The sequence below is a fragment of the Petromyzon marinus genome (genome assembly GCF_048934315.1).
Source record: "Petromyzon marinus isolate PM22_M1 ecotype Great Lakes invasive population chromosome 67 unlocalized genomic scaffold, UKy_Petmar_22M1.pri1.0 chr67_unloc.6, whole genome shotgun sequence".
Lineage (NCBI taxonomy): Eukaryota > Metazoa > Chordata > Hyperoartia > Petromyzontiformes > Petromyzontidae > Petromyzon > Petromyzon marinus.
The window spans coordinates 483,220-503,247 of NW_027422596.1; the positions used below are offsets into that span (position 1 = coordinate 483,220).

The following is a 20,028-nucleotide window of genomic DNA, read 5'->3' on the forward strand; positions in this document are numbered from 1 at the left end:
CTCAACACTGCACCATAGACTCAACACTGCACCACCGACTCAACACTGCACCACTGACTCAACACTGCACCATAGACTCAACACTGCCCATAGACTCAGAACTGCCCATAGACTCAACACTGCACCATAGACTCAACACTGCACCATAGACTCAACACTGCACCACAGACTCAACACTGCACCATAGACTAAACACTGCACCACAGACTCAACACTGCACCACAGACTCAACACTGCACCATAGACTCAACACTGCTTCATAGACTCAGCACTGCACCACAGACTCAACACTGTCCATAGACTCAGCACTGCCCATAGACTCAACACTGCCCATAGACTCAACACTGCTTCATAGTCTCAACACTGCACCATAAACTCAACACTGCACCACCATAGACTCAACACTGCACCATAGACTCAACACTGCACCATAGACTCAACACTGCACCACAGATTCAACACTGCACCACAGACTCAACACTGCACCATAGACTCAACACTGCACCACAGACTCAACACTGCACCATAGACTCAGCACTGCACCATAGACTCAGCACTGCACCATAGACTCAACGCTGCACCATGGACTCAACACTGCACCATAGACTCAACACTGCACCATAGACTCAACACTGCACCACCGACTCAACACTGCACCACCGACTCAACACTGCACCATAGACTCAACACTGCCCATAGACTCAGCACTGCCCATAGACTCAGCACTGCACCATAGACTCAACACTGCACCATAGACTCAACACTGCACCATAGACTCAACATTGCCCGCAGACTCAGCACTGCCCATAGACTCAACACTGCCCATAAACTCAACACTGCACCATAGACTCAACACTGCACCACAGACTCAACACTTCACCACAGACTCAACACTGCACCATAGACTCAACACTGCACCATAGTCTCAACACTGCACCATAGACTCAACACTGCACCATAGACTCAACACTGCACCATAGACTCAGCACTGCACCATAGACTCAGCACTGCACCATAGACTCAACGCTGCACCATGGACTCAACACTGCACCATAGACTCAACACTGCACCATAGACTCAACACTGCACCACCGACTCAACACTGCACCACCGACTCAACACTGCACCATAGACTCAACACTGCCCATAGACTCAGCACTGCCCATAGACTCAGCACTGCACCATAGACTCAACACTGCCCACCGACTCAACACTGCCCATAGACTCACCACTGCACCATAGACTCAACACTGCACCATAGACTTAACACTGCACCATAGACTCAACACTGCACCATAGACTCAACACTGCACTACAGACTCAACACTGCACCATAGACTCAACACTTCACCATAGACTCAACACTGCACCATAGACTCATCACTGCACCATAGAGTCAGCACTGCACCATAGACTCAACACTGCACCATAGACTCAACACTGCCCATAGACTCAACACTGCACCATAGACTCAACACTGCCCATAGACTCAACACTGCACCATAGATTCAACACTGCACCATAGACTCAGCACTGCACCATAGACTCAACACTGCACCATAGACTCAACACTGTACCATAGACTCAACACTGCGCCATAGACTCAACACTGCACCATAGACTCAACACTGCAGCATAGGCTCAGCACTGCACCACAGACTCAACACTGCACCACAGACTCAACACTGCACCATAGACTCAACACTGCACCATAGACTCAACACTGCACCACTGACTCAGCACTGCCCATAGACTCAACACTGCATCATAGACTCAACACTGTCCATAGACTCAACACTGCACCATAGACTCAACACTGCACCACTGACTCAGCACTGCCCATAGACTCAACAATACACCATAGACTCAACACTGCACCATAGACTCAGCACTGCCCATAGACTCAACACTGCACCATAGACTCAACACTGCCCATAGACTCAACACTGCACCATGGACTCAACACTGCACCACTGACTCAGCAGCCCATAGACTCAACACAGCACCATAGACTTAGCTCTGCCCATAGACTCAACACTGCCCATAGACTCAACACTGCCCATAGACTCAACACTGCTTCATAGTCTCAACACTGCACCATAAACTCAACACTGCACCACCATAGACTCAACACTGCACCATAGACTCAACACTGCACCATAGAGTCAACACTGCACCACAGATTCAACACTGCACCACAGACTCAACACTGCACCATAGACTCAACACTGCACCACAGACTCAACACTGCACCATAGACTCAGCACTGCACCATAGACTCTGCACTGCACCATAGACTCAACGCTGCACCATGGACTCAACACTGCACCATAGACTCAACACTGCACCATAGACTCAACACTGCACCACCGACTCAACACTGCACCACCGACTCAACACTGCACCATAGACTCAACACTGCCCATAGACTCAGCACTGCCCATAGACTCAGCACTGCACCATAGACTCAACACTGCCCACCGACTCAACACTGCCCATAGACTCACCACTGCACCATAGACTCAACACTGCACCATAGACTCAACATTGCCCGTAGACTCAGCACTGCCCATAGACTCAACACTGCCCATAAACTCAACACTGCACCATAGACTCAACACTGCACCACAGACTAAACACTGCACCACAGACTCAACACTGCACCATAGACTCAACACTGCACCACAGACTCAACACTGCACCATAGACTCAGCACTGCACCATAGACTCAGCACTGCACCATAGACTCAACGCTGCACCATGGACTCAACACTGCACCATAGACTCAACACTGCACCATAGACTCAACACTGCACCACCGACTCAACACTGCACCACCGACTCAACACTGCACCATAGACTCAACACTGCCCATAGACTCAGCACTGCACCATAGACTCAACACTGCACCACAGATTCAACACTGCACCACAGACTCAACACTGCACCATAGACTCAACACTGCACCACAGACTCAACACTGCACCATAGACTCAGCACTGCACCATAGATTCAACGCTGCACCATGGACTCAACACTGCACCATAGACTCAACACTGCACCATAGACTCAACACTGCACCACCGACTCAACACTGCACCACTGACTCAACACTGCACCATAGACTCAACACTGCCCATAGACTCAGAACTGCCCATAGACTCAACACTGCACCATAGACTCAACACTGCACCATAGACTCAACACTGCACCACAGACTCAACACTGCACCATAGACTAAACACTGCACCACAGACTCAACACTGCACCACAGACTCAACACTGCACCATAGACTCAACACTGCTTCATAGACTCAGCACTGCACCACAGACTCAACACTGTCCATAGACTCAGCACTGCCCATAGACTCAACACTGCCCATAGACTCAACACTGCTTCATAGTCTCAACACTGCACCATAAACTCAACACTGCACCACCATAGACTCAACACTGCACCATAGACTCAACACTGCACCATAGACTCAACACTGCACCACAGATTCAACACTGCACCACAGACTCAACACTGCACCATAGACTCAACACTGCACCACAGACTCAACACTGCACCATAGACTCAGCACTGCACCATAGACTCAGCACTGCACCATAGACTCAACGCTGCACCATGGACTCAACACTGCACCATAGACTCAACACTGCACCATAGACTCAACACTGCACCACCGACTCAACACTGCACCACCGACTCAACACTGCACCATAGACTCAACACTGCCCATAGACTCAGCACTGCCCATAGACTCAGCACTGCACCATAGACTCAACACTGCACCATAGACTCAACACTGCACCATAGACTCAACATTGCCCGCAGACTCAGCACTGCCCATAGACTCAACACTGCCCATAAACTCAACACTGCACCATAGACTCAACACTGCACCACAGACTCAACACTTCACCACAGACTCAACACTGCACCATAGACTCAACACTGCACCATAGTCTCAACACTGCACCATAGACTCAACACTGCACCATAGACTCAACACTGCACCATAGACTCAGCACTGCACCATAGACTCAGCACTGCACCATAGACTCAACGCTGCACCATGGACTCAACACTGCACCATAGACTCAACACTGCACCATAGACTCAACACTGCACCACCGACTCAACACTGCACCACCGACTCAACACTGCACCATAGACTCAACACTGCCCATAGACTCAGCACTGCCCATAGACTCAGCACTGCACCATAGACTCAACACTGCCCACCGACTCAACACTGCCCATAGACTCACCACTGCACCATAGACTCAACACTGCACCATAGACTTAACACTGCACCATAGACTCAACACTGCACCATAGACTCAACACTGCACTACAGACTCAACACTGCACCATAGACTCAACACTTCACCATAGACTCAACACTGCACCATAGACTCATCACTGCACCATAGAGTCAGCACTGCACCATAGACTCAACACTGCACCATAGACTCAACACTGCCCATAGACTCAACACTGCACCATAGACTCAACACTGCCCATAGACTCAACACTGCACCATAGATTCAACACTGCACCATAGACTCAGCACTGCACCATAGACTCAACACTGCACCATAGACTCAACACTGCACCATAGACTCAACACTGCGCCATAGACTCAACACTGCACCATAGACTCAACACTGCAGCATAGGCTCAGCACTGCACCACAGACTCAACACTGCACCACAGACTCAACACTGCACCATAGACTCAACACTGCACCATAGACTCAACACTGCACCACTGACTCAGCACTGCCCATAGACTCAACACTGCATCATAGACTCAACACTGTCCATAGACTCAACACTGCACCATAGACTCAACACTGCACCACTGACTCAGCACTGCCCATAGACTCAACACTACACCATAGACTCAACACTGCACCATAGACTCAGCACTGCCCATAGACTCAACACTGCACCATAGACTCAACACTGCCCATAGACTCAACACTGCACCATGGACTCAACACTGCACCACTGACTCAGCAGCCCATAGACTCAACACAGCACCATAGACTTAGCTCTGCCCATAGACTCAACACTGCCCATAGACTCAACACTGCCCATAGACTCAACACTGCTTCATAGTCTCAACACTGCACCATAAACTCAACACTGCACCACCATAGACTCAACACTGCACCATAGACTCAACACTGCACCATAGAGTCAACACTGCACCACAGATTCAACACTGCACCACAGACTCAACACTGCACCATAGACTCAACACTGCACCACAGACTCAACACTGCACCATAGACTCAGCACTGCACCATAGACTCTGCACTGCACCATAGACTCAACGCTGCACCATGGACTCAACACTGCACCATAGACTCAACACTGCACCATAGACTCAACACTGCACCACCGACTCAACACTGCACCACCGACTCAACACTGCACCATAGACTCAACACTGCCCATAGACTCAGCACTGCCCATAGACTCAGCACTGCACCATAGACTCAACACTGCCCACCGACTCAACACTGCCCATAGACTCACCACTGCACCATAGACTCAACACTGCACCATAGACTCAACATTGCCCGTAGACTCAGCACTGCCCATAGACTCAACACTGCCCATAAACTCAACACTGCACCATAGACTCAACACTGCACCACAGACTAAACACTGCACCACAGACTCAACACTGCACCATAGACTCAACACTGCACCACAGACTCAACACTGCACCATAGACTCAGCACTGCACCATAGACTCAGCACTGCACCATAGACTCAACGCTGCACCATGGACTCAACACTGCACCATAGACTCAACACTGCACCATAGACTCAACACTGCACCACCGACTCAACACTGCACCACCGACTCAACACTGCACCATAGACTCAACACTGCCCATAGACTCAGCACTGCCCATAGACTCAGCACTGCACCATAGACTCAACACTGCCCACCGACTCAACACTGCCCATAGACTCACCACTGCACCATAGACTCAACACTGCACCATAGACTCAACATTGCCCGTAGACTCAGCACTGCCCATAGACTCAACACTGCCCATAAACTCAACACTGCACCATAGACTCAACACTGCACCACAGACTAAACACTGCACCACAGACTCAACACTGCACCATAGACTCAACACTGCACCATAGTCTCAACACTGTACCATAGACTCAACACTGCACCATAGACTCAACACTGCACCATAGACTCAGCACTGCACCATAGACTCAGCACTGCACCATAGACTCAACGCTGCACCATGGACTCAACACTGCACCATAGACTCAACACTGCACCATAGACTCAACACTGCACCACCGACTCAACACTGCACCACCGACTCAACACTGCACCATAGACTCAACACTGCCCATAGACTCAGCACTGCCCATAGACTCAGCACTGCACCATAGACTCAACACTGCCCACCGACTCAACACTGCCCATAGACTCACCACTGCACCATAGACTCAACACTGCACCATAGACTTAACACTGCACCATAGACTCAACACTGCACCATAGACTCAACACTGCACTACAGACTCAACACTGCACCATAGACTCAACACTTCACCATAGACTCAACACTGCACCATAGACTCATCACTGCACCATAGAGTCAGCACTGCACCATAGACTCAACACTGCACCATAGACTCAACACTGCCCATAGACTCAACACTGCACCATAGACTCAACACTGCCCATAGACTCAACACTGCACCATAGATTCAACACTGCACCATAGACTCAGCACTGCACCATAGACTCAACACTGCACCATAGACTCAACACTGCACCATAGACTCAACACTGCGCCATAGACTCAACACTGCACCATAGACTCAACACTGCAGCATAGGCTCAGCACTGCACCACAGACTCAACACTGCACCACAGACTCAACACTGCACCATAGACTCAACACTGCACCATAGACTCAACACTGCACCACTGACTCAGCACTGCCCATAGACTCAACACTGCATCATAGACTCAACACTGTCCATAGACTCAACACTGCACCATAGACTCAACACTGCACCACTGACTCAGCACTGCCCATAGACTCAACACTACACCATAGACTCAACACTGCACCATAGACTCAGCACTGCCCATAGACTCAACACTGCACCATAGACTCAACACTGCCCATAGACTCAACACTGCACCATGGACTCAACACTGCACCACTGACTCAGCAGCCCATAGACTCAACACAGCACCATAGACTTAGCTCTGCCCATAGACTCAACACTGCCCATAGACTCAACACTGCCCATAGACTCAACACTGCTTCATAGTCTCAACACTGCACCATAAACTCAACACTGCACCACCATAGACTCAACACTGCACCATAGACTCAACACTGCACCATAGAGTCAACACTGCACCACAGATTCAACACTGCACCACAGACTCAACACTGCACCATAGACTCAACACTGCACCACAGACTCAACACTGCACCATAGACTCAGCACTGCACCATAGACTCTGCACTGCACCATAGACTCAACGCTGCACCATGGACTCAACACTGCACCATAGACTCAACACTGCACCATAGACTCAACACTGCACCACCGACTCAACACTGCACCACCGACTCAACACTGCACCATAGACTCAACACTGCCCATAGACTCAGCACTGCCCATAGACTCAGCACTGCACCATAGACTCAACACTGCCCACCGACTCAACACTGCCCATAGACTCACCACTGCACCATAGACTCAACACTGCACCATAGACTCAACATTGCCCGTAGACTCAGCACTGCCCATAGACTCAACACTGCCCATAAACTCAACACTGCACCATAGACTCAACACTGCACCACAGACTAAACACTGCACCACAGACTCAACACTGCACCATAGACTCAACACTGCACCACAGACTCAACACTGCACCATAGACTCAGCACTGCACCATAGACTCAGCACTGCACCATAGACTCAACGCTGCACCATGGACTCAACACTGCACCATAGACTCAACACTGCACCATAGACTCAACACTGCACCACCGACTCAACACTGCACCACCGACTCAACACTGCACCATAGACTCAACACTGCCCATAGACTCAGCACTGCCCATAGACTCAGCACTGCACCATAGACTCAACACTGCCCACCGACTCAACACTGCCCATAGACTCACCACTGCACCATAGACTCAACACTGCACCATAGACTCAACATTGCCCGTAGACTCAGCACTGCCCATAGACTCAACACTGCCCATAAACTCAACACTGCACCATAGACTCAACACTGCACCACAGACTAAACACTGCACCACAGACTCAACACTGCACCATAGACTCAACACTGCACCATAGTCTCAACACTGTACCATAGACTCAACACTGCACCATAGACTCAACACTGCACCATAGACTCAGCACTGCACCATAGACTCAGCACTGCACCATAGACTCAACGCTGCACCATGGACTCAACACTGCACCATAGACTCAACACTGCACCATAGACTCAACACTGCACCACCGACTCAACACTGCACCACCGACTCAACACTGCACCATAGACTCAACACTGCCCATAGACTCAGCACTGCCCATAGACTCAGCACTGCACCATAGACTCAACACTGCCCACCGACTCAACACTGCCCATAGACTCACCACTGCACCATAGACTCAACACTGCACCATAGACTTAACACTGCACCATAGACTCAACACTGCACCATAGACTCAACACTGCACTACAGACTCAACACTGCACCATAGACTCAACACTTCACCATAGACTCAACACTGCACCATAGACTCATCACTGCACCATAGAGTCAGCACTGCACCATAGACTCAACACTGCACCATAGACTCAACACTGCCCATAGACTCAACACTGCACCATAGACTCAACACTGCCCATAGACTCAACACTGCACCATAGATTCAACACTGCACCATAGACTCAGCACTGCACCATAGACTCAACACTGCACCATAGACTCAACACTGCACCATAGACTCAACACTGCGCCATAGACTCAACACTGCACCATAGACTCAACACTGCAGCATAGGCTCAGCACTGCACCACAGACTCAACACTGCACCACAGACTCAACACTGCACCATAGACTCAACACTGCACCATAGACTCAACACTGCACCACTGACTCAGCACTGCCCATAGACTCAACACTGCATCATAGACTCAACACTGTCCATAGACTCAACACTGCACCATAGACTCAACACTGCACCACTGACTCAGCACTGCCCATAGACTCAACACTACACCATAGACTCAACACTGCACCATAGACTCAGCACTGCCCATAGACTCAACACTGCACCATAGACTCAACACTGCCCATAGACTCAACACTGCACCATGGACTCAACACTGCACCACTGACTCAGCAGCCCATAGACTCAACACAGCACCATAGACTTAGCTCTGCCCATAGACTCAACACTGCCCATAGACTCAACACTGCCCATAGACTCAACACTGCTTCATAGTCTCAACACTGCACCATAAACTCAACACTGCACCACCATAGACTCAACACTGCACCATAGACTCAACACTGCACCATAGAGTCAACACTGCACCACAGATTCAACACTGCACCACAGACTCAACACTGCACCATAGACTCAACACTGCACCACAGACTCAACACTGCACCATAGACTCAGCACTGCACCATAGACTCTGCACTGCACCATAGACTCAACGCTGCACCATGGACTCAACACTGCACCATAGACTCAACACTGCACCATAGACTCAACACTGCACCACCGACTCAACACTGCACCACCGACTCAACACTGCACCATAGACTCAACACTGCCCATAGACTCAGCACTGCCCATAGACTCAGCACTGCACCATAGACTCAACACTGCCCACCGACTCAACACTGCCCATAGACTCACCACTGCACCATAGACTCAACACTGCACCATAGACTCAACATTGCCCGTAGACTCAGCACTGCCCATAGACTCAACACTGCCCATAAACTCAACACTGCACCATAGACTCAACATTGCCCGTAGACTCAGCACTGCCCATAGACTCAACACTGCCCATAAACTCAACACTGCACCATAGACTCAACACTGCACCACAGACTAAACACTGCACCACAGACTCAACACTGCACCATAGACTCAACACTGCACCACAGACTCAACACTGCACCATAGACTCAGCACTGCACCATAGACTCAGCACTGCACCATAGACTCAACGCTGCACCATGGACTCAACACTGCACCATAGACTCAACACTGCACCATAGACTCAACACTGCACCACCGACTCAACACTGCACCACCGACTCAACACTGCACCATAGACTCAACACTGCCCATAGACTCAGCACTGCCCATAGACTCAGCACTGCACCATAGACTCAACACTGCCCACCGACTCAACACTGCCCATAGACTCACCACTGCACCATAGACTCAACACTGCACCATAGACTCAACATTGCCCGTAGACTCAGCACTGCCCATAGACTCAACACTGCCCATAAACTCAACACTGCACCATAGACTCAACACTGCACCACAGACTAAACACTGCACCACAGACTCAACACTGCACCATAGACTCAACACTGCACCATAGTCTCAACACTGTACCATAGACTCAACACTGCACCATAGACTCAACACTGCACCATAGACTCAGCACTGCACCATAGACTCAGCACTGCACCATAGACTCAACGCTGCACCATGGACTCAACACTGCACCATAGACTCAACACTGCACCATAGACTCAACACTGCACCACCGACTCAACACTGCACCACCGACTCAACACTGCACCATAGACTCAACACTGCCCATAGACTCAGCACTGCCCATAGACTCAGCACTGCACCATAGACTCAACACTGCCCACCGACTCAACACTGCCCATAGACTCACCACTGCACCATAGACTCAACACTGCACCATAGACTCAACACTGCACCATAGACTCAACACTGCACCATAGACTCAACACTTCACCATAGACTCAACACTGCACCATAGACTCATCACTGCACCATAGAGTCAGCACTGCACCATAGACTCAACACTGCACCATAGACTCAACACTGCACCATAGACTCAACACTGCCCATAGACTCAACACTGCACCATAGACTCAACACTGCCCATAGACTCAACACTGCACCATAGACTCAACACTGCACCATAGACTCAACACTGCACCATAGACTCAACACTGCACCATAGACTCAACACTCCACCATAGACTCAACACTGCACGATAGACTCAACACTCCACCATAGACTCAACACTGCACCATAGACTCAACACTGCTTCACAGTCTCAACACTACACCATAGACTCAACACTGCACCATAGACTCAACACTCCACCATAGACACAGCACTGCACCACAGACTCAACACTGCACCATAGACACAACACTTCACCATAGACTCAACACTCCACCATAGACCCAACACTGCACCATAGACCCAACACTGCTTCATAGACTCAACACTGCACCATAGACTCAACACTGCACCATAGTCTCAACACTGCACCATAGACTCAACACTGCTTCATAGACTCAACACTGCACCATAGACTCAACACTGCTTCATAGACTCAACACTGCACCATAGACTCAACACTGCACCATAGACTCAACACTGCACCATAGACTCAGCACTGCCCATAGACTCAACACTGCACCATAGACTCAGCAGTGCGCCATAGACTCAGCAAGTGCACCATAGACTCAACACTGCGCCATAGACTCAACACTGCGCCATAGACTCAACACTGCACCATAGACTCAGCACTGCACCATACACCCAACACTCCACCATAGACCCAACACTGCACCATAGACTCAACACTGCACCATAGACTCAACACTCCACCATAGACCCAACACTTCACCATAGACTCAACACTGCACCATAGACTCAACACTGCCCACCGACTCAACACTGCCCATAGACTCAACACTTCACCATAGACTCAACACTGCACCATAGACTCAACACTGCACCATAGACCCAACACTGCACCATAGACTCAACACTCCACCATAGTGGAACGGCGGTGTTTGTGCCGCAGGAAGCTTATTGCCGCTGTTCGCAGTGCTAGCGGTGGCCGTGGCCGCGATGTTGGCGGTGGCTAGCGGCGGCCGCGGCAGCGGCGGCGGTTTGGCGTCCGGCGTCCGGCGTCCGGCGTCCGGCGGCGGCGGCGGCGGTGGTACCGGCACGAGTTGCTGCTGCCGCGCCGGCGTCCCGACGGCGCCCCTCGCCGCGTGCGTGAGCGCCACCGTGAGCTCCGCGTCCGTGCCGTTGCGCACCAACGCCACCAGCACGGCCTGGTCACGTGACGGACGCAGCTCCAGCCGCAGCTGCAGCCGCCACCCGTCACCGTCGGCGTCGCCCTCCGCCGACGGTCCCACGGCCGACGGCTTCCGCACGGCTGCGCCGGGGGGGGGGGGGGGGGGGGGCGAGAGGCGAGCGGGGCGGCAGCAAGAATGAATGGGGGAAGGGGACAAAAATCCCGGACGACTCGGAGTAAAATCCACGCGACCGCCGCGGGGTGAGAGAGACAGAGAGAGAGAGACGCAGACTCCAAATATACAGCAGCAGCAGCAGTAGGCGTTGTCGTGAGGGTCGGGATCGAACCCACGACCTCCTGTATGCCAGGCGAGGTAGTCAACATCTCCTAGCCACCGTGATGATGATGAGAGAGAGACGCAGACTCCAAATATACAGCAGCAGCAGCAGTAGGCTTCGTCATGGTCGGAATCGAACCCACGACCTCCTGTAGACCAGGCGAGGTAGGCAACATCTCCTAGCTACCGTGGTGATGATGAAAGAAAGAGAGACTCAGACTCCAAATATACAGCAGCAGCAGCAGTAGGATTCGTCATGGTCGGGATCGAACCCACGACCTCCTGCACACCAGGCGAGGTAGTCAACATCTCCTAGCCACCGTGGGGATGAGAGAGAGAGAGAGACGCAGACTCCAAATCTACAGCAGCAGCAGCAGTAGGAATCGTCATGGTCGGAACCGAACCCACGACCTCCTGTAGACCAGGCGAGGTAGTCAACATCTCCTAGCCACCATGGGGATGAGAGAGAGAGAGAGACGCAGACTCCAAATATACAGCAGCAGCAGCAGTAGGCTTCGTCATGGTCGGAATCGAACCCACGACCTCCTGTACACCAGGCGAGGTAGTCAACATCTCCTAGCTACCGTGGTGATGATGAAAGAAAGAGAGACTCAGACTCCAAATATACAGCAGCAGTAGGATTCGTCATGGTCGGTATCAAACCCACGACCTCCTGTAGACCAGGCGAGGTAGTCAACATCTCCTAGCCACCGTGGGGATGAGAGAGAGAGAGAGCCGCAGACTCCAAATATACAGCAGCAGCAGCAGTAGGCTTCGTCATGGTCGGAATCGAACCCACGACCTCCTGTACACCAGGCGAGGTAGTCAACATCTCCTAGCCACCGTGATGATGATGATGAGAGAGACGCAGACTCCAAATCTACAGCAGCAGCAGCAGTAGGCTTTGTCATGGTCGGTATCGAACCCACGGCCTCCTGTAGACCAGGCGAGGTAGGCAACATCTCCTAGCTACCGTGGTGATGATGAAAGAAAGAGAGACTCAGACTCCAAATATACAGCAATAGCAGCAGTAGGATTCGTCATGGTCGGTATCGAACCCACGGCCTCCTGCACACCAGGCGAGGTAGTCAACATCTCCTAGCCACCGTGGGGATGAGAGAGAGACGCAGACTCCAAATATACAGCAGCAGCAGCAGTAGGCTTCGTCATGGTCGGAATCGAACCCACGACCTCCTGTAGACCAGGCGAGGTAGGCAACATCTCCTAGCTACCGTGGTGATGATGAAAGAAAGAGAGACTCAGACTCCAAATATACAGCAACAGCAGCAGTAGGATTCGTCATGGTCGGTATCGAACCCACGGCCTCCTGCACACCAGGCGAGGTAGTTAACATCTTCCTAGCCACCGTGATGATGAGAGAGAGAGAAACGCAGACTCCAAAGATACAGCAGCAGCAGGCATCGTCAGGGTCGCGATTGAACCCACGACCTCCTGTGTACCAGGCGAGGTAGTCAACATCTCCTAGCCACCGTGATGATGATGATGATGAGAGAGACGCAGACTCCAAATCTACAGCAGCAGCAGCAGTAGGCTTTGTCATGGTCGGAATCGAACCCACGACCTCCTGCACACCAGGCGAGGTAGTTAACATCTTCCTAGCCACCGTGATGATGAGAGAGAGACACGCAGACTCCACATATACAGCAGCAGGCGTCGTCAGGGTCGGGATCGAACCCACGACCTCCTGTGTACCAGGCGAGGTAGTCAACATCTCCTAGCCACCGTGATGATGAGAGAGACGCAGACTCCACATATACAGCAGCAGGCGTCGTCAGGGTCGGGATCGAACCCACGACCTCCTGTGTACCAGGCGATGTAGTCAACATCTCCTAGCCACCGTGGTGATGATGAGAGAGACACGCAGACTCCAAATATACAGCAGCAGCAGCAGGCATCGTTATGGTCGGGATCGAACCCACGACCTCCTGTGTACCAGGCGAGGTAGTCAACATCTCCTAGCCACCGTGAGAGTTTCTCGCAATTTGGAGCCGCAAAAGTTGTGGGGAGAGGGCAGTGGGGGGGGCACACGGGAGGGGGGGGGGGTGAGTAGAGTGGGGTGAGTAGGGGCTGGTGGTGAGTAGTGGGAGGGTGAGTAGGGGATGGTGAGTAGGGGATGGTGGTGAGTAGGGGGAGGGTGAGTAGGGTGGGGTGAGTAGGGGCTGGTGGTGAGTAGTGGGAGGGTGAGTAGGGGGTGGTGAGTAGGGGAGTGGTGAGTAGGGGTGGTGGTGAGTAGGGGTTGGTGAGTAGGTGATGGTGGTGGTGATGGTGAGTAGGTGATGGTGAGTAGGGGATGGTGAGTAGTGGTGATGGTGAGTAGTGGTGGTGGTGAGTAGTGGTGGTGGTGAGTAGGGAGTGGTGAGTAGGTGATGGTGGTGAGTAGGGAGTGGTGATGAATAGGGAGTGGTGAGTAGTGGTGGTGGTGAGTAGGGGTTGGTGAGTAGGGGATGGTGGTGGTGGTGGTGAGTAGGGGTTGGTGAGTAGGTGATGATGGTGGTGGTGGTGAGTAGGGGTTGGTGAGTAGGGGTTGGTGAGTAGGGGTTGGTGAGTAGGGGATGGTGGTGGTGGTGAGTAGGGAGTGGTGAGTAGGGGATGGTGGTGGTGGTGGTGAGTAGGGGTTGGTGAGTAGGTGATGATGGTGGTGGTGATGGTGAGTAGGGAGTGGTGAGTAGGGAGTGGTGAGTAGTGGTGATGGTGAGTAGGGGTAGTGGTGAGTAGTGGTGATGGTGAGTAGGGAGTGGTGAGTAGGGAGTGGTGAGTAGGTGATGGTGGTGGTGGTGAGTAGGGAGTGGTGAGTAGGGAGTGGTGAGTAGGGAGTGGTGCCTGCCGCTCACCGTAAGAGAGAGTGTTGAACTCGGCGTGCCCTGCTCCAGGCAAGAAGGAGCCCGGTTCCACGTTGCGGTAACACTGACGGCTTGGCTCGTCACGCAGAGCCCCAGAGATCCACGCCGTGTCCTGGCCCATCCAGTCCCAGTTGCGGATGCAGCCGTCCAGACGGACGTTCATCTGGGGGCAGTGGGGGGCGGGGGGGGGGCATGGGGGGCAGTGGGGGGCAGGAGGGGGGCAGGGGGGGTCGGAGGAGGAGGATGTAGAGGTAAAAAGGTAAAAGTTTCCCCCTCCCCCCGTGTAGCCTCTAACCGGATGTAGGGGCAAGTGCTGTGAGTAGCAGCAGCACCTGTGAAGGTAGACACAGACAAAGCTCCCCCGTGTAGCCTCTAACAGGCTGTAGGGGCAAGTGCTGTTAGTAGCGAGTAGAAGCAGCACCTGTGAAGGTAGACACAGACAAAGCTCCCCCGTGTAACCTCTAACAGGCTGTAGGGGCAAGTGCTCTTAGTAGCGAGTAGCAGCAGCACCTGTGAAGGTAGACACAGACAAAGCTCCCCCGTGTAGCCTCTAACAGGCTGTAGGGGCAAGTGCTGTTAGTAGCGAGTAGAAGCAGCACCTGTGAAGGTAGACACAGACAAAGCTCCCCCGTGTAACCTCTAACAGGCTGCTGGGTCTGCCCCGTGACCTCCTCCTGCACCTAGCCTGGCACAGTAGGGGCGGTACAGATGGTGGTGCATCTACCGGTCATCTCAGTCGGCCAACACCGTGGCACCTGCTGGGTCTGTCCCGTGACCTCCTGCCGGCGGGCCTTCGACACTTCACGTGACAGTATCAACGTGCACCTAGCCTGGCACAGGCGCCGAGGTGACTTCGCCAATTAGTGGCGAATGGCGGTTTTTGTCCCCGTGTCTCTCCCCCCGCGTCTCTCCCCGCGTCTCTCTCCCCGCGTCTCTCTCCCCGTGTCTCTCCCCCCGTGTCTCTCCCCCCGCATGTCTCTCTCCCCGTGTCTCTCTCCTCGTGTCTCTCTCCCCGCGTCTCTCTCCCCGCGTCTCTATCCCCGTGTCTCTCTCCCCGTGTCTCTCCCCCCGTGTCTCTCCCCCCGTGTCTCTCCCCCCGTGTCTCTCTCCCCGCGTCTCTCTCTCCCCGTGTCTCTCTCCCCGCGTCTCTCTCCCCGTCTCTCTCCCCGCGTCTCTCTCCCCGCGTCTCTCCCCGCGTCTCTCCCCCCCCCCGCATCTCTCTCCCGTGTCTCTCCCGTGTCTCTCCCCCGCGCCTCTCCCCGTGTCTCTCTCCCCGTGTCTCACCCCCCACGTCTCTCCCCCCGCATGTCTCTCTCCCCGCGTCTCTCCCCACGCGTCTCTCTCCCCGCGTCTCTATCCCCGTGTCTCTCTCCCCGTGTCTCTCTCCCCGCGTCTCTCTCCCCGCGTCTCTATCCCCGTGTCTCTCTCCCCGTGTCTCTCCCCCCGTGTCTCTCCCCCCGTGTCTCTCCCCCCGTGTCTCTCTCCCCGCGTCTCTCTCTCCCCGTGTCTCTCTCCCCGCGTCTCTCTCCCCGTCTCTCTCCCCGCATCTCTCTCCCCGCGTCTCTCCCCGCATCTCTCCCCCCCCCGCATCTCTCTCCCGTGTCTCTCCCGTGTCTCTCCCCCGCGCCTCTCCCCGTGTCTCTCTCCCCGTGTCTCACCCCCCGCGTCTCTCCCCCCGCATGTCTCTCTCCCCGCGTCTCTCCCCACGCATCTCTCTCCCCGCGTCTCTATCCCCGTGTCTCTCTCCCCGTGTCTCTCTCCCTGCGTCTCTCTCCCCGCGTCTCTATCCCCGTGTCTCTCTCCCCGTGTCTCTCCCCCCGTGTCTCTCCCCCCGTGTCTCTCCCCCCGTGTCTCTCTCCCGCGTCTCTCTCTCCCCGTGTCTCTCTCCCCGCGTCTCTCTCCCCGTCTCTCTCCCCGCGTCTCTCTCCCCGCGTCTCTCCCCGCGTCTCTCCCCCCCCCCGCATCTCTCTCCCGTGTCTCTCCCGTGTCTCTCCCCCGCGCCTCTCCCCGTGTCTCTCTCCCCGTGTCTCACCCCCCGCGTCTCTCCCCCCGCATGTCTCTCTCCCCGTGTCTCTCTCCCCGCGTCTCTCTCCCCGCGTCTCTATCCCCGTGTCTCTCTCCCCGTGTCTCTCCCCCCGTGTCTCTCCCCCCGTGTCTCTCCCCCCGTGTCTCTCTCCCCGCGTCTCTCTCTCCCCGTGTCTCTCTCCCCGCGTCTCTCTCCCCGTCTCTCTCCCCGCGTCTCTCTCCCCGCGTCTCTCCCCGCGTCTCTCCCCCCCCCGCATCTCTCTCCCGTGTCTCTCCCGTGTCTCTCCCCCGCGCCTCTCCCCGTGTCTCTCTCCCCGTGTCTCACCCCCCGCGTCTCTCCCCCCGCATGTCTCTCTCCCCGCGTCTCTCCCCACGCGTCTCTCTCCCCGCGTCTCTATCCCCGTGTCTCTCTCCCCGCGTCTCTCTCCCCGCGTCTCTATCCCCGTGTCTCTCTCCCCGTGTCTCTCCCCCCGTGTCTCTCCCCCCGTGTCTCTCCCCCCGTGTCTCTCTCCCCGCGTCTCTCTCTCCCCGTGTCTCTCTCCCCGCGTCTCTCTCCCTGTCTCTCTCCCCGCGTCTCTCTCCCCGCGTCTCTCCCCGCGTCTCTCCCCCCCCCGCATCTCTCTCCCGTGTCTCTCCCGTGTCTCTCCCCCGCGCCTCTCCCCGTGTCTCTCTCCCCGTGTCTCACCCCCCGCGTCTCTCCCCCCGCATGTCTCTCTCCCCGCGTCTCTCCCCACGTGTCTCTCTCTCCCCGCGTCTCTCTCTCCCCGCGTCTCTCTCCCCGTGTCTCTCTCCCCGTGTCTCTCTCTCCCCGCGTCTCTCCCCGTGTCTCCCCCCCCCCCCCCCGCATCTCTCTCCCCCGTGTCTCTCCCCCGTGCCTCTCCCCCCGGCCTCTCTCTCCCGCGTCTCTCTCCCCGCGTCTCTCCCTGCGTCTCTCTCCCCGCGTCTCTCTCTCCCCGTGTCTCTCCCCACGCGCGTCTCTCTCCCCGTGTCTCTCCCCCGTGTCTCTCCCCCGTGTTTCTCTCCCCGCGTCTCTCTCCCCGTGTCTCTCCCCACACGTCTCTCTCCCCGTGTCTTTCCCCCCGCGTCTCTCCCCCCGTGTCTCTCTTCCCGCGTCTCCCCCGGTGTCTCTCCCCCCGCATCTCTCTCCCCGCGCGTCTCTCCCCCCGTGTCTCTCTTCCCGCGTCTCCCCTGGTGTCTCTCCCCCCGCGTCTCTCTCCCCGCATCTCTCCCCACGCGTCTCTCCCCCCGTGTCTCTCCCCACCCCGGTGTCTCTCCCCCCGTGTCTCTCCCCCCGCGTCTCTCTCTCCCCGTGTCTCTCCCCCGCCCCGGTGTCTCTCCCCCCGCGTCTCTCCCCCCCCGTGTCTCTCCCCCCGCGTCTCTCCCCGTGCGTCTGTCCCCACCGGCCTCAGCATGTCCGGTGCGCTGGGCGGCAGGCCGGCCACGCTGATCTCCAGCTCCGAGTTGGGGTCCACGCCGTTGGAGATGTGCCCCGGGTTGTTCACGTTGATCACCTCCTCGCCGTCCACCTTCACGATCACGTGGCTCAGCGTCTTCTCCACCGACACCTGTACGGGGGCGAGCGGCGTCGTCAACGTCATCCACATCGTCAGCGTCATCGTCGGCCGTGCCATCAGCATCATCAGCGGCATCATCGTCATCAGCGGCATCATCGTCATCAATGTCATCAATGTCATCATCATCATCGTCGTCGCTGTCATACACGTAATCAGCAGTGTCATGAGCAGTGTCATGAGCACTGTCATCAGCATGATCATCAAAGTCACGCCACCTTGACCCCAACTTGCCCCACCGTGACCCCACCGTGTCCCCACCGTGACCCTGCCTTGCCCCACCTTGACCCCACCTTGACCCCAACTTGCCCCAATATGACCCCGCCTCGCCCCACCGTGACCCCGCCTCGTCATACCGTGACCCCGCCTCGCCCCACCGTGACCCCACCGTGGCCCCGCCTTGCCTCACCGTGACCCCACTGTGACCCCACCATGACCCCGCCTTGCCCCACCATGACCCCACCTTGCCCCACCATGACCCCACCTTGCCCCACCGTGACGCCACCTTGCCCCACCGTGACCCCACCGTGACCTCGCCTTGCCCCACCATGACCCCGCCTTGCCCCACCGTGACCCCACCGTGACCTCGCCTTGACTCACCGTGACCCTGCCTTGCCCCACCGTGACCCCACCGTGACCCCACCGTGACCCCGCCTTGCCCCACCATGACCCCGCCTTGCCTCACCGTGACCCCACCGTGACCTCGCCTTGCCCCACCATGACCCCGCCTTGCCCCACCGTGACCCCACCGTGACCTCGCCTTGACTCACCGTGACCCTGCCTTGCCCCACCGTGACCCCACCGTGACCCCACCGTGACCCCGCCTTGCCCCACCATGACCCCGCCTT

At 55.1% G+C, this 20,028-nt stretch overlaps 2 protein-coding genes across 6 annotated transcripts in view; both read right to left on the minus strand.

Moving 5' to 3' along the window:
* Window positions 1-20,028, minus strand: part of LOC116937743 (ankyrin repeat domain-containing protein 49) — a 390,193-nt gene that overhangs the window by 109,084 nt on the left and 261,081 nt on the right. The window lies entirely within an intron of this gene.
* LOC142907979 (vitamin K-dependent protein S-like) overlaps window positions 1-20,028 on the minus strand; it is a 147,948-nt gene that overhangs the window by 12,343 nt on the left and 115,577 nt on the right. For both annotated transcript variants that reach the window (XM_076058052.1, XM_076058051.1), the window contains 3 exons: window positions 19,010-19,174; window positions 15,576-15,747; window positions 12,310-12,527 (listed from right to left, as the gene is read on the minus strand). In XM_076058052.1, the coding sequence (XP_075914167.1) occupies window positions 12,310-12,527; window positions 15,576-15,747; window positions 19,010-19,174 (555 nt within the window). The remainder of the gene's footprint in view (window positions 1-12,309; window positions 12,528-15,575; window positions 15,748-19,009; window positions 19,175-20,028) is intronic.